Below are 26,158 nucleotides of genomic sequence, written 5' to 3' on the forward strand. Positions count from 1 at the left end.
ACAACCACATTATTTGCATGAGGAAGGAGACTCGGGCAGGTGAAGTGACCAGCTTGAGGCCACCCCGGGCGTCAGCGGCAGAGCTGGGATTCAAATCCACACATCTGGTGCCGGAGTCCCTGCCCCGGCCCAGCGTGCGCTGCTGTCTGTGTAGACATTCCCAATGAGCCCACTGAAAACCAAAGGAGGAAGGGAATATAGAAAGAGGAGAGTGAGAGGGTTACCCAAAGCATCTATAAAGATAAGCAGAAATAATATGGATAAGTGAATTATGAAATAAATAACCTTCTCCGCTAGCCCCCCCCCAAAAAAGAGGGGGGGTTCTTTCTTTTCTGTTTTTATCACAGGTTGAAAAATATTGAATTAAAAACCTATGAAACTGTTTCCTTGGACATTCCATTAAGGTACTATCCAACATAAATGAGTATTTTCTGTTGTACTGAAATTTACTAATTATCTCACACTTGCTGTCTCTTTGATGACAAAATGGCCATCACCGTTGTCAGTATTAACTAATGAAGTCCATAGACATTATCTGGAGTCCTAGAATGAGTTTTTGGTTTTATGAAAACTTAAAATCTAAATGAAAGGTAAATTTCATTGTGGAAATACCCAATGTGCAAGGCACATGGAGATGCTGACATTACTGTAAATGTCTATCACCCCAGTTGACAGTCTTTATATAAGCTCTTCCTGTAACCATCTCACCAAAACTCAACAAATCATCTGCAGGGGATGTTAAGACTTGTACCCAGTGCTGCACTCAGGAGAGAAGCTGGCCCCCTGGGGGCACCAAACGGCTATCAGGCTATCAGAATGTATTGATCTCGTAAGCACCACAATGAGGTTAGCGTAGTAATGCTGAGCAGTAACGAGGGGCAACAGAATACAGTTCTGATGAGCCATACCTAGCTCCTTCTGTATGTTGTCAGGGACTCCTGTAATAGTCTTTCTCCTTTTGACTTTCTTCGGTCGTCTTACCAGAGTGTCTGTGTAAATTAGAGACCGCCGAAGGCTGGCCTGGCGATCGAAATTCTCCCCTAATATAGAGTAGTAGAACAAGCAAAGCAATGTTATTCTCAAGCAAGCCGACACCATGCACTCTCTTCGAGAAGCTTGTTGTAAAATGATAAGAAGGTTATTAATAATGATGTTAGCCAGTCATATGATGATGAATGAATGCTGAAGGCCAAAAACAGAAGGAAAGCACATTATCGTCATAAGGCTATTTTTTCATTTCCGGTCTACTTCCAAAGGAAGCCCCTTGATCTCATTTGCACAGGAGCTGGGGTAACAAGTGCAAATTTGTTAACATGACTTGAAGACTGATTCTCTGTTATTTACAAAAATGGGTCATTTTGGAAGTGTTTTACATAGGCCCTATCAGTCACCAAAATCACTCTCCACATCAGCGTAGGGTGTGGTGAAGGCAATGAGCCTATTGTATTCACGTGTTCTCTCTAGAGAGCAATATGATGTCTTGTCCTGTGTGAGGATACAGATAATCAAGAATTCTTGGATGCAGAGCTTTCTCTTTCTGTCAAGGAGGCTGACCATTTGGGCAGGCTGCGGTAATTGTTATGGTGTAGATACAACTGTAATGACCAATAAAAAGCCTTATAATGATAAAGTACTTTTACCACAATGAGACCCAGTAGCACTGCTGTTGTTAAAGCTGAACTGCTTTCTTTCTGCTTCTTGATCACTTTTGACAATTGATCTTAATTCAGACATTTCAGGTAGTTTTGCAATCAAACCTAGAATGCCATATCCACAGGACTGTTTTTTGTCCTCTAAAGTACGAACTTGTGTGATTAGCACACCAATGGAAACCATAAAATAATAAAGTAGCAGTTACTGATTGGTCTGCTTTAAATTCTTTCCCAGTTTAATTAAAGAAAGTTTTGTAGCACTGTCTCTGTTAAATGGTTATTCTCCTCAAAAAGAGATTTTAAAAATACATATATACACAAATTATATACTCCCATCATGCTTATGTTGTACAAAAAGAAGTATATAAACATTCACTCTTTTTAGCAATATTGACACACAAAGTGAGTATGTTGTAAACAAGGCACCCTCTATTTAAATAGGAATAAACTGTGATTAGAAACTTCTTTAAAGCAAAACAGAGGATAAAAGATCTGAATGATCAAAGCACATTTCATGTACGAAGCAACAAACACAAACAAACGCTTGCAACTTTGTTCCTAATGGAGAAAACCAGAAATGATTGAGAGAAGATGGTGAAACACCCGAAGGTATCATCACTGTAATAAACGCATCACTAAGTACAATAGCACGTATGATGCTTGTAAGGGGGCAAGCCATGACTTCAATGGTCCATAGTTCCCTGCCGCAGAGGAAAACAATTTCCTTGTATGAAGGTATTAAAAACAGACAAAACATCAACAGATAGCTGCATTTAGTCTCTACTTTTGCTTCCTTAAAAACAAAAACAAGAGATAAACCACTCAAATTCCAAGGAAATTAAGAAACAAACCATGAGAATGGACATCTAAGACATATGCCATTAAAGGCACCAAACTCTCCATCTTGCATCATGGCCTCAAACGTCTGTCCCCGATGGTGGACTAAACATTTCTTGAGGGTAGGTACCACGATTCTTGTACTTTAGCACCCCCTGTGTCACTCAGTTCAATGCCTGACACAAAGTAGTTACTCAATAAATATTTGTTGAGAGGCTGGTTCACTCCCTTTCATTGAAAAACAGCCTTAGTCATGGTTACTACTTAGAAATAAACTTAGCTAATGGCAGACATTAGTACAAAGCCAGTGTGCCAAAACTGTTAAGCATGGTACCACTCTATCTTCCAGGTGGAAGGCTTTTAATCCACATGGAGAATAGGAAACCTACACATATATGCATTTCATTTGAAACATTTTTTTTTCCTTCCTCAACTCCTAGAACATGATGAGTCCCTACAGGACTATGACTGAGGGGATTAAATTGATTTTCATGCTGGCAGCTCATTGTGCTAATGTTCTGCTGCTATGCCTGGCCGGCTTCACTCTGGACGTAAAATAATATATTTATCGACATTTCTTTCCCCTGCTGATCCTGACTGAAAATCAAACCGGAGGGTCAATGTTCATCCAAATAAACGAACACATGACAATTCCCTACAGGAAGCTATATTTTAGTCTCAAAAGCCTTCTAGGGCTGCAGAAACACATCATTTAAAGAGGAGGAAGTGGTATAACCTAGGTCAACTCGACTGCTGAAAGTGAAAATTTTAAATTTAGTGCTTCTTTGTATCAGAATAGTAGAAAAATTAACATCTTTATGTAACGCATGTATATGTATGTGAACACATGGATCCAGAAGATGAATCAATACACATGCAACTAGATACTAGATTTGATTATTACAGTTCTGAAAATGTTAATCACTCAATTAAAAGTAAACTGCATTTTGACATAACTCATTTTGCTCACTTCTTTGTCATTTGCCTTTCCTATATGGCATTTGAAGGCCTCCTTTTAAACTCTGTGTAATTCATATCTACTTAGTCATCAACAGGAGGGAATTACAGCTCAAAGAAATGGCAATGTCTTCTGTGGTTACAACGCATTTCATTGCAAATGATTATTTCTGAGGCTGTAGTTACTCTGTTTTAAATTTCCTGATCTCAAGATAATGCATTTATCCTAATTCCATTAAGGACTGCCATATTTCAAAGCACAATCTTCTTATCTTACAATATTACTTTGGAGGCATCTAATCATATATAATGTAATTTATGTTTCTGCTGCATTTAATCAATCAAATAATGTAATGCGTTTTCTTATAGAAAATTTGTGTCCACATATTCCATTAAGCAATAAACACACTTTATTCTGAAACACAGCTACTTCTAAAAATAACCTTAAAAAAATATGATCTAGGTGCATGAGAATCACACTTGGGAAGATCAATGTTATTTGCAAAGAAAATGGAATAAAATACTACGCTATTTCTTTAAGGCTTAAATACAATCAATGTGGGAGAATGTACCTGGAATTTAAAAGAATTCATGCACTTATTTACTAAATTTCTCAGGAATTCAAAATAGATGTAATTTTTAAGTGTAATTTTTAAACATCTGTAAGGTTTTTTTTTTTTTTAAAAAGTCTGCATTAACTATCAAAATACAAAAACCTTTCTAACAGCAGACCACAGCATTAGCTTCAGAAATACAGCAAGGGTGCTATGGGTTTTCATCCTAATATTTTATGAAAACTCAGCCTTATTGGTCACCTGATATTTTTTAGGTTCTGGCCCTAGAGGCCATGCTTCTGTAAGGACTGCTTATCAATGACGATTATTAGCAACCAGTTTCTCTTGAATACACTGTCCAACGTTAACTCTTAACACATCTATTTTACACATGGTATGCTTCCCAAACCACAGACCTTTTTTATGAGGTACGGAACCGATAAAGCAGGAAAAATCTGGTGCCTTTTAACAGTTCCTCTAAGTTCATGAAATACTGTCTTTGAGCTTCATGTACCTTGTTATCTGTCCCCTTAAATATTACAGATGATTAAAATCTGAGCATAATATTCCAAAAGAACTTGAATTTGAAGATTATAGAATTCAAATTATGAGGATCAAAATATGACTTGACAGCATCCTCTTAACTTTAAAACAGTATTTTCATAATCCTTACTGTTAGTTCACTTGATATTCTTATTTTAAGCAATTTGAGAAGACAAAAGGGCAAGAAAATCTATCACTCAAAAATATCGCAAAACTGTTACTTCTTCACTTCCATAAATACTACATAAAACAGCCCTTTAGAAGGGAAACACCACTGTTTCCTTACCCAGGGCCACATTTAGAAGATGTTCCCAAATAAACAAAATATTTTAAAGAAGCAATTCAATGAAAAAAGACACACACATTTTCTATGAATTCCATGACATCAACCTTTGGTGACAGCCCTCTAATCTTACAAGCAAGAGATATTTCATATGCATGCACACATATAAATTTTAGTATTCCTTTCCTTAAACACAGAGCAGGAAGCCAGACTATAGCTATTTACCTTTGATGTACAAGTGAGATGCTAAGAGCATATAACAAACAGAAGCCAAAGTCATTTTCCCAAGTATGTTTAGAAACCTATCTGTACAGCAAAGCATACCAGTTATATTAATGGGAACCACATCAGCCTGGATTGTTTGGGCTTGCTGTCGCATCTTCTCTTCTGGCGTTGGCAAAGGAAGTGACTTGGTCCAGTTCGTTTGAGTATGAAGGTCAGAGAAGTCACTTGAGGTTGGCGTGTTAGGTCTCCTGATGGAAATAAGTCTTTCCTCTTCTGATGAAGAAATAGAACACTGCAGGGAAAATAGTAAGTAGATGCTGTAGTGTGCAAATAGCTGGCAAAAACACTTAAAAATACATTCCTTGTTTAAAGCCTTTTTTCAACTAGGGCGCGGGCGCCTGGGTGGCTCAGTCGGTTGAGTGGCCAACTTTAGCTCAGGTCATGATCTCACGGTCTGTGAGTTCGAGCCCTGCGTCGGGCTCTGTGCTGACAGCTCAGAGCCTAGAGCCTGCTTCAGATTCTGTGTCTCCCTCTCTCTGTCCCTCCTCCACTCAGTCTGTCTCTGTCTCTCAAAAATGAATAAATGTTAAATAAATAAGTAAATCAATAAAATATTTTTTCAACTCATTAAAAGCGAGCCAAAAAAAAAAAAAACAAAACTGGCCACATTTAAGAAAGAAGCAATAGTTTGCAAGAAAACTGCTCATCATCTTGAGCATGACCCGTTATGTATATGATTCACGCCGTCGCCTTAGTCTCTAAACCATGAGGTCTGCAAACGGCTTTGCTGACCCTCGATATCTTTTCAGTTCTTCCTGTTTCTCCTATATTTACTGTGGTCAGAAAGCTTATGGATTTAGTTGAATGCCAGAAGCCCGGAGAAGCATCATGGCTGTGGCCATCGGTTTCCATTTTTATTAAAATTTTGTTTGCTCAAAGTCATTTCTAGCCTCAACCTCATTTCCTTCAGGCGCTGACCTCAAGGAACATTTCTGGAATCATAGAGCTATTGTGTGCTCTTCTGAAACCATTTATATGAAAACAATTGGTGTGAAATTGTTAAATTCTAAGAAGCTGACTGAAGCTCTGCTCTGAGCCTTATCAGAATTCCATGAAAACATTTCTGGCAGTGTCTGTTTCAATACAGATTAACATCCTAACTGGGGAGCCCTTCTGCAATACCTTTCTTCCCATAACATCTTAAAAAGCGGAAGCAAGAACGCTGTTTGGGGAAGCATTTTACCATGGACGGTACCATGGCCGCACGACAGTTGGCTCTTTGACAAGGAAGCTCCAAGAACTCAAACACAATGTCCTCACAAACAACAACGATGACAAAAAAGGGTGATTGGCTTTTGTTGAGAAACGGCAGTTTATAATACACAATAAATGTCTAAGAACTGGTCTTCGAGTTGAAAGCATTTAAACTAACTACCACCTCTGAAAATAAGGCATTTAAAAGAGTTTTACTTCAGAATAAAAAGTCAATGAACCTTCCCAAGGGAATACCTGTGTAACCAGCACCCAAGTCAGCTCAACACTCCCCTCCCCAAACCACACACCCCTAAGCAAGGGTAACTACTCTCTGACTTCTAACACCCCACCATAGCTTTGTCTGCCTATGTGTGACCTAAAGGGAATCCTGACGTTCTCTTTTGTGACTTTCTTTTTTCGTTCAATATTATGTTTGTGAGGATTTATCTATCTTTAAAAAGCAGGCATTGATACCTTGCTGGATTTAATGCAAGTTTCTAAAAGCATACAGGTAAGAAATTTACAGAAGAAATACATCTGTTAGAAATTTCAACTACTTAGAAGAACACTGTAATCACTATTTATTACTATTGAATTCATCTTACTGTAAAATATCTGTTTTTATTCTACAACTACCAGCCCTGCACAAATTTCACAAGGACTACAGAAGAGCCAATTAAAATAGTTTGGTGTTGGGGGATAGGGCCTAAACTAAGAATCCAAAGACCTGAGTCTATTCACTTTATACCTGACAGTCTCGTGACTTTTAGGCTCTTCTTGAACCCTTCCTTTGCTGTAAAGTGGGGCTATATGTTTCCCTCCTGAGTCCCACAAAGAGCCATTCTCAAGACCTAATGAGATAAGGGCTGCCTGGGTGACTCAGTTGGTTAGGTCTCCAACTTCAACTCAGGTTCATGATCTCGTGGTCCATGAGTTCGAGCCCCATGTTGGGCTCCGTGCTGACAGCTCAGAGCCTGGATCCTGCTTCAGATTCTGTGTCACCCCCTCTCCCTGCTACTCCCCTGCTCACACTCTGTCTCTCTCTCTCTCAAAAATGAATAAATGTTAAAAAAAATTATTAAAAAAAAGACCTAATGAGATAAAATCTCTGAAAATATCTATGGCTGTTAAACATCATGGAAATAAAGGTGATGGTCCTATAAAAGTGACTTTAGGAAAGCACAAAGGACTCTTGATCGTGGGTTGTGAGTTTGAGCACCAAGTTGGGTGTAGAGGTTACTTAAAAAAAAAAAAAAATCTTAGTAAAAAAAAAAAAGAAAGAAAGAAAGCAAAGTCATGAATTGACAAGTTCATGATTTTTTCTTTTATTGCAAAAAGACTACCAATAATAAAGGTGTTGTGGAAATAGATAATATAAAATAAATCATAATGAAACATCTCTATTTTTGACTTTATATTCTTGATACGTAAAAATGTAAAATGATATGGTAGTTTCTTCTCCACCTAAGGAAAATTGTGAAAAGATGTTTGTAATTAAACTGACAAATAAATATACTCGATTTATAATGAGCATATGTTACCGACATCTGATAATGATATTAAATTACATTGGATTATGATATTAGATCACACCATATCCATTTCACATTTGATCCAATTCTGCTTAAATGGTTACAACACCTATCAATGGTTCCAACTCCTACCTATCCTTGAAAGATAAACAAGGGAATGTTTGAGTCAGCAGTGGCAGCGAAGCCACAGTGATATAAATAATTTCCAGCCTTTTTGCACTTGTACCACGCTGGTTACATATGACTTATAATACATATTCTCTACCCTTAAGATGCAGATTCCCCCTGCCCCCCAGGCACACACACAAGTAAATTAAAACTAACTGTATATGAGAATTTCATGACAGTTCGCATAGAGGTCTCATGTCGATGACTGAATCTCAACGTTGCCAATTAGAAGGTCACTCCAATTTTCTGATACACACACAGAAATAATTTTTCAGGTAATCTTGAAATACAGCACACACGTTCAAGCCTACAGGAAGCAAATCCTAACGAAACCAGTTTAACAGAAAAGTAAAGCTACAGCTTGATGAAGAATAAATAGCACGGTGACATCCTGCAGGGAGGGTTCCCTTTTCCATGTGACACCTGCCAAGGGAGATGGTGAAGCACCGTTCCACAGTCTGTGTGCATCTCAGTGGTGCCCAACAGCCCTAGTAACCTACTTTTCTTTTAGCTGACTGACGGCGTCAGAATCGATAACTATCACAAAGAGAAAGTACTTGAGTTTAGCCTGGTTGCCGTGGGATGACCGCCAGGGAGAGCTCCAGTACGACAACTCTCAAAGGTAATCTGTTATAAAGGGCTCTCTTCATTTGTGAGACAATTTCCCAAGCATGGCAGAGAATAAAGTTCTATGCAAATGTGACTATTACACAGTGCTACAACTAAGGAAAGATAAAAACCAGGACGGTATGACTTCCAGAACGATCGCACTCCTATCCTTCCTAGGATTTATAAATCCAGCAGGGGCGCAGGAAACCACCTCCTGCATCTCAATAGCCGAACACATCATGATTACTCCATTAAGATGGACACTGTAATCCTCTGGATTATGTGAGCCTCTTACCTGGTCTCCACATTTCTGCCTATTGTGCCCACCCTCCCGCTCCAAGTCTATGTCTCAACACAGAGGCGTGAGGCATCCTTTTAAAATTTAAGTCAGATCGTGTTGCTCCTCTGTTCAAACCCCCCAACATCCTTACCATGACCGACAAGACCCTACATGATCTGCAAACGGCTCACCACTCCCTCTGACCTCATCTACTACTATTCAGTCCCTTGTTTCACTCTAGCCACTCCATCCTTTCCATGTAGTCTCTTGTACATATCATGCACACTTCTGCCTCAGGGCCTTTGCACTTGCTGCTCCTGTTGCCTGACATGCTCTTCCCTTAGACATCCACACCATCTTCTTCTTCATGTGTTTATTCAAGAGTCTCCTTCTTGTTGAGGTCTTACCTGTTGAGCATACCTCAAATTTCAACTCCTCCCTAATATTTTATATCTCCCTTCACTGCTTTTTCTCTCTAGTACATATCAATAGTATACATATATTTTAGATATTTACCTTGTTTTCTCTCCCATGAGAATGTAAGTTCCAGGAAGCTTTAAATCAGAATTTCATAGAGAACTATTTCAGGATTTTAGCTAAAAAAGGGTCACCATTTATTTACTGGCTGCTGCATGCCTTGCTCTGGGTTATAGACTTTATAGAAATTGGCACCTCATTTAATATTTATAGCATTAGCTTCATTTTATAAATAAGGAAATAGAACAAAGTAATTTTACTTTTGGGACATTCACAAGTGGACGGCTGGGATTAGAACCCGGACTTGACCCCAGAGTCTCTGCTGTTAAACAGTGTTAAAATAACAACTTGGCAATATTTGCAATAAGTTACTAGGTTGTCTGATCTAAAGATAAAACCTCTGTTTATATCTCTTCTTCAAGAACAAACCTTTTAAAAATCTAGAAAAGCCACCGCAGTGTGGTGCAGTGGAAGAAGCACTAAACCCTGGAGTAAAACACTAAGTACCAGCATCCTGGCTCTTGTCATTTATGAGCGATAGGTTTTGAGCAACTCAACTCCCTCTGTTGAGAACAGAACAATTCAAATAGCTTCACCATGCTTCATATTAATGGACTGCCTCAATATAGAGTGAATTACTTTTTTCAAACATGGAGTGTAAAGTTGCCTTGCTTTCAGACCTTAAATGCAGTTTTTAAACCTGTCTGTTGGTCAGTAACGTTCCCTGATACCCCATACCCTGATCCCAGAAGGAATGAAGAGTCACAAATGAAAGGAGAAACCACAATTCCTTGTGCCAGATTACTTAATTTAGAAAGGGAAATCACTGGCCACACCAGCAGTTGTTGTGTAGATTTGGGATGCTGCAGACCTGCATTTCAGAGACTCCTAGGTCCTGTCTGGAAGCCAGACAAGCTCCCACCAGATGGACAGTGGAGCCTGAAACATGGTCTCTTTGGCAGGTGGCCAAGTTATCAAAAAGTGAGCTTAAATGTGAATCACAGATTAGCCCAGGCTTTTTCCTTTTTAATCTGCTATGCTCCTAGCAATTAAAAAATGTAATTATAATCAGGGCTAAATTTAGCATTCATTTAGCAATTATTACATGAAAATGAATGTAGAACAGATGAAACTATATAGAGTATTATTATTATTTTTTAATTTTTAAATGTTTATTTATTTTTGAAAGATAGACAAAGCATAAGCAGGGCAGGGGCAGACAGAGAGGGAGACACAGAATCCAAAGCAGGTTCCAGACTCTGAGCTGTCAGCACAGAGCCTGACACAGGGCTTGAACTCATGATCTGTGAGATCATGACCTGAGCCAAAGTCAGATGCTTAACCGATTGAGCCACCCAGGCGCCCTTATGTAGAGCATTAGTTAAAAGAATACTAACATACACTCCACTCCTTTTTGTAGGACATTGACTCTGTCTTTGATGTTGGGTTTTTTTTGTTTGTTTTGTTTTGTTTTGTTTCCCAGAAGGAAATTTGTCTTGGGTTGACTCTTGGTTTTCCTGATCATAGATGGCTTCATAAGGTGTCGAAACTTCCGCAGCCTTTTTTGCCTATATGTGCTTCTTCTACTTTCAATATACTTAGACACAAAAGATCCTGACTTATTTCTGTTCTCTCCTATCCCCTCCCTGCCAACCCCAGGCTCAACAACAACAAAAAAAGCAGGGGCAGTGGAAATGGATCCATACGGAAGCACAGTTCTTGGCCCATCTAGCGGCTCCCTGATGGCCAGATGGTGGTGTCCATATCCACAATATTAAATAGCTTCAATTGTTCTTTCTCTCCCCATCAGCATATTAGTCCTTTTACCACAAAGCCAGCCCCTTTGTCCTTATTACATGTTGGATTAAAATATTGTGGACTGAAACTAATATTGTGGACTGTATATTAAGGATCTTTTCCTTAAAAGAATGGAAAATACTTAAGACTTTAAATGTTTCAACTGATATAATACTTCTTACAATCTTTTAATTTTAATAAATGATATATACAAAATATATAACATAATGAATATTTCAGAACTTACCACCCAACCCGTGACTTATACAAACTATTACCAATAACTGCATCTACCTCAGTGCTCCTCCCCGCTTTCCCCAAGATAACCACTGTCCTGAATTGTGTGTTAATTATCCCCTTACTTTTTGTTATATGTGTACCAATATGTGTAACTTACATGTTTACTGACTTTTATAAAAATTTCATTCTCGGTGTTGTGTTATTTACTTATGTTTCTAAGACACATCCATGTTTCTGTGTGAGCCTACAATTCATTTATTTTACTGGGTATACATTCCATTCCAATACGTATTTATTTATTCACTCTTTTACTAATGTAAAAGACTGCTTCGCTTTTAAGGGTGCCGAAGGTGTTCACTACCATGATTATGGTGATGGGCTCATGTGTGTACACATATATCAAAACTTACTAAATTGTATAATTTAAATATGCATATTTTATGTAAATTACATCTCAAAAACACTGTTTTAAAACCGAGATTTCAGTTTCAGTATTTTAAAACTATGTGATCTTACGCAAGCGATATAGTCTCTCCAAAATGCAGTTTCCTCATCTGTGTTATGGGTACAATCCAAGCTACTTTGCATGGTTGCAATAAGTATTAAATAGATTCACATATAGCAGGGAGCCTAGTCTCTGGCTCCTGAACTTTTCCACATGTTGGGAGATACAGAGGCATACGGAGAGCAACAAGACAGGAATGCTGTGTCCCCATGTAAAAGGGAAGGCAGATATGAATGGAGCCTTATTCCAGTTTAATGGGGTGTTTGCAACAAGAGCCACTGGAACAATTCACTGGTTTGAATGCATAAAGGTCTGGAAAAGTGACAGTCCCCAGGCTTCTCATTCCTGCTTGCAAGATACAAAGTAACCAAGGTGTCCCAAACTGGGAAGCACTGAACACAAGGAGCTAGCATAGACTCCTCTGGGTTTCCACTGTGCCCTGGAATTACTCACAGAGACCCAATACAAATGACCGCACTAGAGTCATCTAGGGCATGGTTTCTAGACCATAAACCATCCTAGGCCAGGCAGTATGTCTGTATACTGAGACAAAGTGGTTCTTAAGTGGTTTTTGAAAGAATGGTATGAGTGAATGAACGAATAGCAGACAAGTCAACAGTGGAATGAAAAATGCCAACAACAGGCATAGTAAGAAGGCATTTGGGGAGTGTAGTAATCTCCCCCTTTTGTTTCACCAACATGGTGCAAGGAAGAGAAATGGAGTATAAAGCGGAGGCCCTACATTCGCGTCCTCCCTGATGCATTGTAGCCATGTGGTCTTGGGAAAGCAATTTCATAATTCTGAGTCTTGGTTTCCAGATCATCAAAATGATAGCAATGAGGCGCGCCTGGGTGGCTCAGTCAGTTAAGCGTCGGCTCTTGACTTCAGCTCAGGTCACAATCTCACAGTCTGTGAGTTCGAGCCCCACATCGGGCTCTGTGCTGACTGCACGCAAAGCCTGCTTGGGGATTCTCTCTCTCTCTCCCTCCCTCCCTCTCTCTCTCTGCCCATCCCCTGCTCATGTGCTCTGTTCTCTGTCAAAATAAAGAAATAAACTTAGGAAAAATGATAGTAATGATCATTAAAATACTTCTTCCATTGGAGTTCCTGTGGGAAATGAGATATAACTTGAAAAAGTCTGGCAAGTGTTCTAAAGTAAAGTTAGTGCTAGTGTGACCTCTAGTAGTTCTATTTAGAGATAACCAACAAAGACACAACAATGGGAAGTTTGTTAGTAGTTGCTGAAACCTCTCAAATTTGTTGCTTCAGGCAGGAAATTCTTTGCGGAAAGTCTATAATAAAAGACTTAGGGGGAGTGGGAGAGTGGCCAAATTTCATTGTCCGTGGAGCCCTTTTCTTTGTAGTCTGGTTTGAAAACTCAAGCAGTTTAGTAATACTGAACTAGCCATTATTTGAGCATATTCTATGTGCCAGGCACCAAGTGAAGACTTTCATAAACATTAATTCCTTTCAACCTCACCACATCCCTCCCCAAGGAAGGTAAGGTGGCTGTGTAACTTATGATCAAAACCAGAACTCCTCTGAAAGTGAAAGGGGGTGCTATTAATAATTACGCAGGACAGCAGCTGTAACACAGGACTGTCCTGAGCAAACCAGAACATGGGGCTTCTAACTCTTTACAGCGAGGAAACCGAAGCTCATGGAGAGAAGCAATTTACCCAAAACCACTCAGCTTCAACAGGTGGACAGGCTGCCCCAAACCGGCGATCTCAAGCATCATGTTATATAAGCCTCCGATATGTGCAATTACAGAGCAAGTCTACTATCCCTTTTGTCTTTTCAAAGTCCTCCTTCAATTGAAGTATCTCTCATCAATGAGGACTAAAACAGAACCTGAGATGCTAGTTCAAAGAATAACAGGAAATAGAAAATTTCAGGTTACATCAGTACCTTAAAAGCCAACCTTTTATTGCCATAATCCCAGTCTAATTTACGTGTTTGGGAGTTAATTTTATATAAGAGATTGAGCAACTCATAACTGACATCCTTTCTGCTGAGACAATGGGGCCTCTATGAATGTTTCCCTGATTCCATGAACATATCATCAAACATAACCTCCAACAATGGCAGTTGGGGAGATGCCCTATCAACTCACTGGAAATATTTTGGCACCCATAACTGAACTTCCTGCAAATACCTGAAAAACCTGTTTGGTAGTACCTGGTACACACTGAAAACCGAAAGAACACACACACACACACACACACACACACACACACACAAACAAAAGGCTGCGACTAGCATAATACTAAAGCACTGACTTATTCTCTGATTTCACGGTTGGAAAAAAAAAGGTGTTCTGTGAGATTTCTAAAGCCCTTTGCAGACAGCATTTCTCTCATGCAAGTTTATATATAACATATATCATTGGAAATAGTTATTTTTCTTGCTACACTTTGAAAGATACACGTGGAGATAATTAGCAAAATACCATTCCTTATACCATAAACAGGAGTCTTGCTTCGTAAACATGTTTTGCATTAGGATAATTATTCTAGAACAATTCTCTAGAATAAACACCCAGAACAGATGTCCCCTAGGTTCTTCTAACGTATGTCTTTAGCTTTTACCTTATCAGCAGCTCTCCTTTCAGGAGTGTGCTTCTATCCTAAGCACATAATAGATGCTTCCTATTGCTGAATGCAAATCAGATGCTCTTCATTCTGTGTACCTCTTTCCAGGTCAGAGCATTTGTAGTCTAAGCGTTTGTTAACTTCTGTGTAGTCCACTGCTCTCCTCACCATACCCCAACCCCTACCACTTACCTAGAAAATACAAAGTAAAGGCTTTCCCCAGCATTCTCCCTCAAATTTGACCTCTACATACTCTGTATCTAAAATAACCCCAACTGTTAAAATGACTTTTAAGAGCATGCATTGCACTTAAGGGTCTTGGCCTTAACACAGAGACCATAAACTACTGGCTTGGAGCCCCTTTTATAGTTACTGAACTCCCACCTGATTTCAAATGTCAACTTGATCACTTACTAAATCCCATGAAGATTTAGGTAGACTTCTGGTCTTTATAGTCTATGTTTAATATTCTGTCCTGCTGGCCTGTACATTCAGATTCCACACTGAGCAATTCCTGACTCTTTTTAGTACCTGGTGAGGCGAGTAGTTCTCCTTCCTCATTGCTCCTCTAGGTTACAGCTTTCCCCGCTATGACCCTTAGATCCTCTCTGGTCCTTCCCTTTCTCTGTCCATCCCCCAAATCACTCTTAAACCAAAACGAAACTAAACCACTCAACATCTTATTGGTGTTGTGTTAATTCTATAAATTAACTTGGGCAGAAATGACAGCTTTCTGATATGGAGTCGTCTCATCTAAGAGCATAAGAGAGAGAGAGAGAGAGCCAGTCCAGTGCGCAAGAGCAGGAGAGAGAGGCAGAGGGAGAGACAGAGAGAATCCCAAGCAGGCCCCGCACTCAGTGTGGAGCTGACATGGGGCTGGATCCCACCACCCTGGGATCGTGACCTGAGCTGAAATCCAGGGTCAGATACTCAATCGACTGAGCCATCCAGGCACCCCGTCTGCCATTACAACTTTAAATAGATTTTTCCTATTATATCTTGTAATTTGCTTTTGTAGATATGAAAAGTATTGGTTTCCATACATCAACGTCATACCTTTCTATGTCACTGAAGTTTACTGTTGTTGATAGCAGTTTCAAATTTTTATTTTCCTGGAGCCACCAAGTATACAAACATATCATGTACAAAGAATGATAATTTAATTTCAGTCTTCCCTTATTTCTGAGCCTCTTATCCTACAACTTTTCTAATTGTTTTGGCCAGTTCTTCCCATACAATGTAATAATAGTGACAAGTGAATGTCCTGTCTTACGTCTCATTCTAGGAAGAATGGCCCATGGAATAGCATGTTGGCTTTGGTGACAAGGCAGATACATTTTAAGGTATGAGTATCTACTTGTTTCTATATTATGAAGTGTTTCTTATCAAGAATGGATGTTGAATTGTTTCAAATACCTTGTCACTATCTATGGTTTTGATCCGATCGTTCTCTTCAAATCTATTAATATATTAACATGTGATTAGATTAACTGATACTGAAAATCCTTGCATTCCTATTGGGATAAATCCAGGTTCATTTTTAAACATCTGTCTTGTAACGAGCTGTTAAATTATGTTTCCTAACATTCTACTGTGACTTCTAATGATAATATTCATGAGTGGGACTGGCCAGCTGATTTTCTACTTTGTGTGGTCTTTGTTAGGTTTGATCTCAGGGTAAATCTAATTCGTTTGAAAAAAAAAAATCACACCATATCCTTCTTTTTTTTTTTTTTTTTTTTTTTTTGCTCTGAGAAAGTTTCAAGCATTGGATTTACTTACTCTTTCTATTTTCTTTTCCTTTTGTTTGTTTCAAGTTTTTATTTAAATTCTAGTTCGTTAACATATAGTATAATCTCGGTTTCAGGAGTAGAATTTAGTGATTCATCACTTATATATACCACCCAGTGCTGGTCACAAGTGCCCTCCTTAATACCCATCACCCATTTAGCCCACCTCCTGCCCACCTCCCTTCCAGCAACCCTCAGTTTGTTTTCTAAAAGTAAGAGTCTCTTATGGTTTGCCTTCCTCTCCTTTTTCCCCCTTTCCCTATCTACTTACTCTTTAAAAGCTTTAGTGGAACCCTCTCTATGAAACCATCTGAACTTGATGCTTTTTGTAATTTGGTCCAATTTTTTCTTTTATTTTTTATTTTTAAAAAAATTTTTTTTTTCAACGTTTATTTATTTTTGGGACAGAGAGAGACAGAGCATGAACGGGGGAGGGGCAGAGAGAGAGGGAGACACAGAATCGGAAACAGGCTCCAGGCTCTGAGCCATCAGCCCAGAGCCTGACACGGGGCTCGAACTCCCGGACCGCGAGATCGTGACCTGGCTGAAGTCGGACGCTTAACCGACTGCGCCACCCAGGCGCCCCTCCAAGTTTTTCTTTTAAATGAGTTTCATTTTTCCACCCAGTTTTATCGAGATATAATCAACATAAAACATTGTGTAAGTTTAAGGTGTATAATGTGATAATTTGTTATATGTATATACTGCTAAATGATTGCCACAATAAGACTAGTAAACACATCCATTACCTCACACAGTTACCATTTATTTTGTCAACCTGGTGTGAATCTTTGACAAAATTTCTCTATTTTTCAAATCAGAAATCAGTCTGTTAAAATACTCCCTCTCTAGAAGTTCTAGAGTCAGGTTTGATATATTCTATAAATTAGAAAATCAGTTTCAACATTATCTCAACATCTTCCATCTAACACAAGATGGTACATACAACTTTTGTTCCTAACCATAAAGTCGTCTGCTTAAAAATGTTAGTGACTTCCATAGGGCACCAGGTGGCTCATCTGATTCAGCGTTCAACTCTTAAATTCTGCTCAGGTTGTGATCTCATGATTCGTGGGATTGAGCTCTGCATCAGGTTCAAACATGGAGCCTGGTTGGTATTCTCCCTTTCTTTCTCCCTTTCTCTCTCTCTCTCTCCCATTCCCCCTCACAATAAACAAATAAACATTAAAAAAAAATATGTTAGTGACTTCCTATTAGCTATGCAATAAAACCTAACTCCATCACTTACCATGGCTCCCCTGTCATCCCACCTCAGCCTCCTTCCACCACTACTCCTGTTAACATTCTTGGTGAACTCAGTATCCACAGAGCAGATCCATCCCTCATCAGTCTTTCACAACCTCACCTCCAACGTGCCCCAATGACCCAGTCTCAGAAACATGCCCTGGACTTCATCATCGCATAACATCGGATATGGGATTTTAGTAGGGGCTCTATAATTGATAAATCTATAGTATTTACTGAAGGTGTAAAGAGAACAAAAGCAGCAAGAATGTGCCCAACATTTTTGGCTTCAGCATCTGGTAGAACGGAATTATACGGTTTACCGAGGTGGGGAAAACTATGAGAGGAGTAGGTAGGGATGTGAGAATGAACATTTTGGGATTCGGGTTAGGTCTGAGATGCCCATAAGATGGACAGTAAGCAGCTAAATGCATGGGTCTGGACTGGTGATAGAAATTTAGGAAACTTCAGTGTCTGGAATTTAAGGCCATGGGTCTCAGTGGGATCACCCAAGGATTAAACCTGCTTCAGGGGAGCAGAGTCAAACCAATGTTTAGATATATGGAATAGCATCCAACCATGACTGAGAAGCACTGGCTAGTGAGGCAGGAGGAAAACCAGGGATGTGTGGTCTCATGGAAGCCAAGTATAGAAAGTACTTGAAGAAGGACAGTAAACTATGTCAAACACTGCTGAGAGGCTGAATCGGAGGGGGGCTGAAAACTAACTATTAGATTTGGGCAAGATAGACGTGATGAACAGACTTAACAAGACTGATTTCAGTAGCGTGCTAGGGATAAAAGTTTATTTGGAGGGGGTTCAGAGGAGATTGTGAGAAAAGGCAGTGTTGACCACAAGTCTAGACAGTTCTTTGGAGGAGTTCTATTCTAAAGAAGACCCGGAAAATATGGCAGAATTTGGAGGGGGGTGAAAGGTCAAAGGAGGGCTTCTTCAAGATGAAAGACAAGGTAGTTGGTTCATATAATGAAGAGTTCTGATGCAATAAAGAGAGAGAATGGATTAGGGCAAAGAGAAAGGGGCAAATTGCAGGGATGAAGTTCTTGAGAAGTTGGCCTTAATCGTTCCACTGAAAAAATACTGAGTGTTGACTGCATGCCATGCCCTAATCTAAGCACATGGGTGCAAACAGGGCAGAAAAGAAGCAAGGACTGTGCACTCATTGCAATGGCAGGAAAGGGTGAGTAGGTGTAGGCACAGATGCAAGCCGTTCAATAGGTTTGGTTGTGAAAGGATATGCCTTCGGACTGCTCCCCCCGCCCCCCCCCCTTCGCCCCACAGTGCAGTAGATATCACAGGTGGTATCCGAGAGTAAAACAGAAAACATGGTGTTTGGAGATTTGAGAAATATAATTTGGGCAGTGGGAGAGTGAACTGATGAGCTCATATGTTAGGACTGCTGGCACTTTAGGTCCGAGGTTAGGCATTTATAGCACAAGCAGCCAGTAAAACCTGGTGTTTTCCTCTAGCCTCGTTTAGTGAGCCAGGCTTTAAGCGCAGAGCAGAGGTAGAGGGGGATTCAAATGGGATTGGGCTCTTCCCATAAGTGGCCTGAGGTGATCTCTGAAAATGGTTCGCTCTTCCCTTGACCCGGAAAACCCGACAAAATCATGCAAATCAAGAGGTTCAAATCTTCGCGTTCACTTTAAGAACACACGGGAAACTGCCCAGGCCATCAAGGGTATGCATATCCGAAAAGCCACCAAGTATCGGAAAGATGTCACTTTGCAGAAGCAGTGTGTGCCATTCCGACGCTACAATGGTGGAGCTGGTAGGTGGGCCCAAGGCCAAACAGTGGGGCTGGACGCAGGGTCGGTGGCCCAAAAAGAGTGCCCAATTTTTACCGCACGTGCTTAAAAATGCAGAGACTAATGCTGAACTTAAGGGTTTAGATGTAGATTCTCTGGTCATTGAGCACATCCAGGTGAACAAAGCCCCCGAAATGCGGCGCAGAACTTACAGGGCTCGTGGTCGGATTAACCCATACATGAGCTCTCCCTGCCACATTGAGATGATCCTTACTGAAAAAGAGCAGATTGTTCCTAAACCAGAAGAGGAGGCTGCACAGAAGAAAAAGATATCCCAGAAGAAACGGAAGAAACAAAAACTTATGGCCCGGGAGTAAACTCTGCATGAAATACATGCAAATAAAAGTAAAAACAGGAAAAAAAAAAAAACAGACAAACAAACAAATGGGATTGGGATGTCTTCAGGAAAGTGACAGAAGGAGAGAGGAGCCATCAGAGTTCCAAATATGCACAAAGAAGTGAATATAATTGTGGGTCCTGTCATCTAAGATGGGGAAAGATAACTGAGGCTATGAAGAGGGTAATTTCTCGCGGGGTCAAATAATTTTTGAAATGGGATTCTAGAGGGATCAAGCTGGAAAGACAATAAACGAAATTATCCCTGACTCTTCTTTTTCTCCCAACTTTAGCAAATTCTATAGGATCCACTTTCAACATAAGCCTAGAATCTTCTTCGCTGCCACCCTGGTCCTAGCCCACATCAGCTATATCTTGCCAGGATTACTGCAATAGCCTACTGACTGACCATTCTACTTCCATTTTCAACTCCCCACAGTCTTGCCTCCATATAGTAGCCAGATTGCATCAAATAGTAAATCAGACCACCCTACTTACCACCTCAGTTCCTCCAGTGCCTCCCCATCTTCCCCAAGAACAACAAATCCAAAGTTCTCACCACGGCTGGTCAGGTCCTTCCTATGTGATCTGGCCCTTGGTTGTTTCCCCAAAGTCAGTATTACCTCTCTCCCCCTTGCCCACCGCAAGCCACTCTGGTATCTGGCTACTTCTCCCACAGGATTAACCACACTAGGGTCCCCAGGCCTTTGTACTTACTATCTCTTCTTCCCAGAAGCTCTTCCCAAAGATATTCCCATGTGGTGTTCCCACACTTCATTCTGAGATCTGCTCTAATGACACCCTCGGAGAGCCCCCTCTTGAAAACTCAGTCTCAAATAGCAGCCCGTCACTCTCAAACTCTTACTACCCATTTATTTTTCTTCATAATGTGCATCACCACTGTGTTATATTATACTTGCTTACTGCTGTTTCCCCACTGAGGAAAGGTAAGCCTGTGAGATGCTGGATATGTTAATCAACCCGATTGTGATGGCCATTTCACAAAGAAAACGGAGGATTTAAATATGTACAATTTTATTTGTCTATTACAATTTCAATAAGGTTGAAAAATTAAATAAGGGAACACAATCCACACCATATAACTCATCTTTTGATTTCTATTTTCCTTCTTCATATCAATGAGAAAAAAAAACTTTAAAATTAAAAACCAGATCAATTTTGAGGTAGCTCCTTTTCCTAATACAGTATTGTGTATTTTGAGTCCCAGAGGACTAAGCTAATATGGGAACATACTTTTAAAGAGATAAGAAAAAATATTCTCAAATCAAAACCTGGGTTTTTATTAGAGGACTAAAAAATTATGGTAGTACATTTCCCATTTTTGATCAACTGTTATCCACCCTTTTCTCTGATGTTATTTACGTGGGGAAGGACAATAAATTTTGACGAATGTTCTCTAAGCAGTAACGCATTTATGCATTGACCTAATTCTACTGAAATTTCTTAGATTAAAAAATGGTTTCTAAATCAACACGTGTCCATCAAACTTTAAGTCCATAGTACTAAGTAAAATGAATTTAAAAAACGCATATAAGTCAAAATCTCTCCACATTTTTATCTGCCCATGGGGCATCTATTACTGAGAAAATATATTTGCCTTAAGTAGTTTGTACATACTACAAGAGATGGCATGAGAAGAAAGGCAGCCAGGGTAACACAGCATCTCCAAGTGAACCGACCAGTGCTATAATATTAAGTCAAAGTGCTGCTTCTGTTCAATCTTTCTGAGAAACACTGACTGCTTGTGAAACAGTGACTTTTGCCTGTTATACTTAGAGCTCTTGTTTTAGGATCTGAGTGGGTTCTTGGTCATGAGAAAAAAAAAACCCAAAAAACAAAAACAAGACCTTCAATTTTTCTACCCAAAAGAGAATATTCAAAATGCACAAATATACTTACTGATTGTGACCCTTTAATGAATTCCTTGAATCCTAACCTTACCTTTTTTTTTTTTTTTTTAATTTTAGACTAACTGTGACTTGCGGAAAAGTTGCAGTCATAGTGCTGAGAATTCCTGTGAACCCTTTACCCAGCTGCCCACAATGTTAACATGCTAAATAATCATGGTACCTTGGTCAAAATTAAGAAATTGACATACCATTATTAACTGAAACCCTGTTTTATTCTGATTTCACCAGTGTTTCAACTTATGTCGTTTTTCTGTTCTGGGACCCAGTCCAGGTTCCCATGTTGAATTGGGAAGCCTTACCTTTTGATCTGTTTCTTCATCTTCGTTTTGATAATCATCGCAGAGGGGGTTGGTACTGGCTGCAAAGGTCGGCCCCTGGGAGTAGTACTGTGAACTTCGGTAGCCATCCCGCCTCAGCTTATCACATTCTGCAGAGGGTACAGTCCAGGGAAGGGGTGGGGGAGGAAGGGCGTAAAAAACCAGAATTTGTTTGCTTCTCTTTATTTACCTTTTCTAGCAATATTTTCCTAGGCGTAAGATTTCAAAATAATCATACTATTAATAATGAAAATGATGATCAAAACAACTAAGAGTTAGTAGATTACACACTACATACCATGTTCAAATGCTTTAATGGGATGATTACCTTTAGACTTCACAACAACCCTCTGAGTCAGGTTTAGAGTAATTAAATTATTTTCTCAGTAAATGTTATACAGATAAGCAACGGACTCAGAATATGAAACCAGGTTCTTAATTACTGTAATTGTTTATGCACGGCAGTGGATGATGCAACTGCTCATCAAAAAATACAAAACTTCGGGGCACCTGGGTGGCTCAGTCAGTTAAGCGGCCGACTTCGGCTCAGGTCACGATCTCGCGGTCCGTGAGTTCGAGCCCCGCGTCGGGCTCTGTGCTGACCGCTCAGAGCCTGGAGCCTGCTTCCGATTCTGTGTCTCCCTCTCTCTCTGCCCCTCCCCCGTTCATGCTGTGTCTCTCTCTGTCTCAAAAATAAATAAACGTTAAAAAAAAATTTTTAAAAAATACAAAACTTCTCGCGCTATGCTTCTTATAGATTCCTCAGCTGGAAGGGACACGAGAAGTCACGGATTACAATGCCCTCATTTTATTTTTAGTTCTCAACCTAACTTTGATGCCAAACAGGCTATAATCATTGAGTGGAATTTAATGTGAAGCCGGGTGGCAGTCTGAACCGTCTGCCAGACTACAGAGAAATACCTGGCACCGGCAAGTGGAAGGTAACCAGAAGCATGGCGCCCTGCTTCGCAGCAAGGCTGGGGCCGTCGGCTGCTCAGAGACCAGCGGTTCTCATCGAGGAGGGACCACTGTGCTCATTGCAATTACTCGGATCAGTGGGGGCAAGTGCAGCAAGAAAAGTATTAGTGGCTTTTTAAAGCCCCAAGAGATTTCTTAGTACCCAGCCAGCACCTTAGAGGAGGGTTTGCCTTGCAAAAGGGTTCACTCACCACAGGGTACCTTTAAATATCCGGCTCATAAAGGAGTGTGAAATGTGTTTGGTTTGGGAAGGGTTCCCCTTCGCACAGCATGACAAGACTGTGCACCTAATGGCACCGAAGTAAAGTAGGGCATCTTCAGAGTTCCTCTGTAACAACACTAGGATCTGTGATTCTTCTCAGACAGGAGATGACGAACGGTCACTTTAGCGAAAGGATAAAAATTCTCCAACCGGGGGAAAAAAAGATCCTTACTCTCCTTTGCTACTTCACAGTGGGAGTGAATAAAGTTTCCCACCCAGAACTGCTAATCAGATTTTTAAAAACCCCATGAAAATAGTCATGAGGATCTTTTAGGATGTCAAACTAACTTTAAAAATGCATTATGTCATCACAAGATAGCTGCTTCAGTTACTTAGGAGCTAACTAATTTGTGGGCTCGGCTTGCAACCACTCTTAATATGGAGTAAAAGGGAAACTTTTTTTTTTTTTAATTTTTTTTTTTTTTAACATTTATTTATTTTTGAGACAGAGAGAGACAGAGCATGAATGGGGGAGGGGCAGAGAGAGAGGGAGACACAGAATCGGAAACAAGCTCCAGGTTCTGAGCCATCAGCCCAGAGCCCGACACGGGGCTCGAACTCACAGACCGTGAGATCGTGACCTGGCTGAAGTCGGACGCTTAACCGACTGCGCCACCCAGGCGCCCCAAAGGGAAACTTTTTTAAAAAAATTCTGAAACTTCCAGAATACAACTTATTTTTAATGGGGATTTATTCATATTAATCTCTTTTCAGTGAGAAATATTTTCACATTTTTTCCAACATTAATAAGTTTTCTAAAAAAAAAATGTAAACAGAATGGTCAGAATTCTACTCTCCTTCTACAGAGAGAATATTACACAAAGCGTGATTAGTGTTTTTCACTGTTCTGTGTAGTTTTGGGATTCTGTAAGTATTTGATTTGATTTTCTTTAATTAATTACCTTAAAGTTAGGAGAAAAAAGTAATACTCAGTAGTTTTGCATTTCACTAACTTGTGTCGCAAATTAACTCTTCTGTGGTCCTATCAGCTGACGTCTCCTAAGGGTTCAGGGTGAACTTTGTGTAACAAACCAATAAAAACTGTTACCACTTTAGAGGGAACACACCTCAACATAAAATGGGCCATATATGAAAAACCCACAGTTAGCATCATATTCAATGGTGAAGAACTGAGAGCTTTTCCTCTAAGATCAGAAACATGACAAAGATGTCCACTTGTATTCAACATAGTACTGAAGGTCCTCGCCACAGCAGTCAGATAAGAAAAAGAAATAAAAGGCATCCAAGTTGGTAAGGAAGAAGTAAAACTTTCCCTGTTTGCAGACAACATGATACTATATACAGAAAGCCCTAAAGACTCCACCAAAAAACTACTAGAACTGATACATGCATTTAGTAAAGTCACATAATACAAAATTAATTACGGAAATCTGCTGCATTTCTATACACTAATAATGAAGTAGCAGAAAGAGAAATTAAGAAAACAATCTCATTGACAACTGTACCAAAAAAGAGTAAAATATCTAGAAATAAACTTACCAAGTTGGTGAAAGATCTGTACTCCAAAAACAATAGAACACTGATGAAAGAGACTGAAGATGACACAAATAAATGGAAAGATATTCCACAGTCATGGATTGGGATAACTAATATTGTTAAAAAGTCCATATTACCCAAAGCAATCTACAGATTTAATTCCTTTCCTTTCAAAACACCAACAGCACTTTCCACAGTAGAATAAATAATCCTAAAATTTGCATGGAACCACAATAGTCTCAGAAGAGCCAAAACATTAATAAAAAAGAAGAAGAAAACTGGAAGTATCACAATCCCAGATTTCAAGATATACTACAAAACTATAGTAATCAAACCAGTATCATTCTGGCACAAAAGCAGAATTATAGATCAAGGGAATAGGATATAGAGTCCAAAAATAAACTCATGCTTTTATGGTCAATTAATCTTTGGCAAAGGAGGCAAGGATATGCAATGGGAAAAAGACAGTCTCTTTAACAAATGGTGCTGGGAAAACTGGACAGCGACATGCAAAAGAATGAAACTAAACCACTTTCTTATACCATACATAAAAACAAACTCAAAATGGATTAAAGACCTAAATGTGAGACCTGAAACCATAAAATTCCCAGGAGAAAACTTAGGCTGCAATTCTTTGACATCAGCCATAAAAACATTTTTCTAGACATGTCTGTCTCTTCTGGGAAGGGAAAGAAATGCAAAATTAAACTTTTGAGAGTACATCAAAATAAAAAGCCTTTGCACAGTGAAGGAAACCATCAAAAGAACAAAAAGGTAACCTGCTGAATGGGAGAAGATATTTGTAACTGATATACCCAGTAATTGGTTAATATCCAAAATATATAAAGAACTTACACAATTCAACACCACCACCACCAACCCCCCCCTGAAATAATCCAATTAAAAAATGGGCAGAGGATACACACAGACATTTTCCCAGAGAAGACATCCAGATGGCCAACAGACACATGAAAAGATGTGCAACATCACTCATCATCAGGGAAATGCAAATCAAAACTACAATGAGATATTACTTCACACCATCGGAATGGCTAAAACAAAAAACTCAAGTGTTGTCACGGACATGGAGAAAAAGGAATCTGCATGCACTGTTGGTAGGAATGCAGACTGGTGTAGCCACTGTGGAAAAATAGAATTAGCATAGGATCCAGTAATTCCACTCCTGAGTTTTTATGCAAAGAAAATAAAAATACTAATTTGAAGAGATATATGCACCCCTAAATTTACTGCAGCTTTATTTACAATAGCCAAATTATGGAAGCAACCCAAGTGTCCATCAATCAATGAATGGATAAAGAAGTGGTGTGTTTGTGTTCGTGTGTGTGTACATACACACACACACACACACACACACACACACACACACACACACACACACACTGGAATACTATTTAGCCATAAAAAAGAATGAAATCTTGCCATTTGCAACAACGTGAATGGATCTAGA

The 26,158-nt window shown here is 39.5% G+C and overlaps 1 protein-coding gene and 1 pseudogene across 12 annotated transcripts in view; one reads left to right on the plus strand and one right to left on the minus strand.

Annotated features, from left to right (window-relative positions):
* The window catches only part of NHSL1 (NHS like 1), a 247,325-nt gene that overhangs the window by 20,903 nt on the left and 200,264 nt on the right, over nucleotides 1-26,158 (minus strand). For 9 of the 12 annotated variants that reach the window (XR_007152480.1, XR_007152479.1, XR_007152478.1 and 6 more), the window contains exons 3-5: nucleotides 21,936-22,063; nucleotides 5,151-5,343; nucleotides 909-1,040 (exon numbers count right to left, since the gene is read on the minus strand). Coding sequence is in view for 8 of the 12 variants with exons in the window: in XM_047860585.1 (XP_047716541.1) it covers nucleotides 909-1,040; nucleotides 5,151-5,343; nucleotides 21,936-22,063 (453 nt within the window). In the remaining 4 variants the exon portion in view is untranslated. The remainder of the gene's footprint in view (nucleotides 1-908; nucleotides 1,041-5,150; nucleotides 5,344-21,935; nucleotides 22,064-26,158) is intronic. The other 3 variants (XM_047860587.1, XM_047860589.1, XM_047860590.1) reach the window with 1 other exon arrangement.
* Nucleotides 19,082-19,701, plus strand: LOC125166645 (60S ribosomal protein L17-like; annotated as a pseudogene).

Source organism: Prionailurus viverrinus, chromosome B2 (assembly GCF_022837055.1).
Source record: "Prionailurus viverrinus isolate Anna chromosome B2, UM_Priviv_1.0, whole genome shotgun sequence".
Lineage (NCBI taxonomy): Eukaryota > Metazoa > Chordata > Mammalia > Carnivora > Felidae > Prionailurus > Prionailurus viverrinus.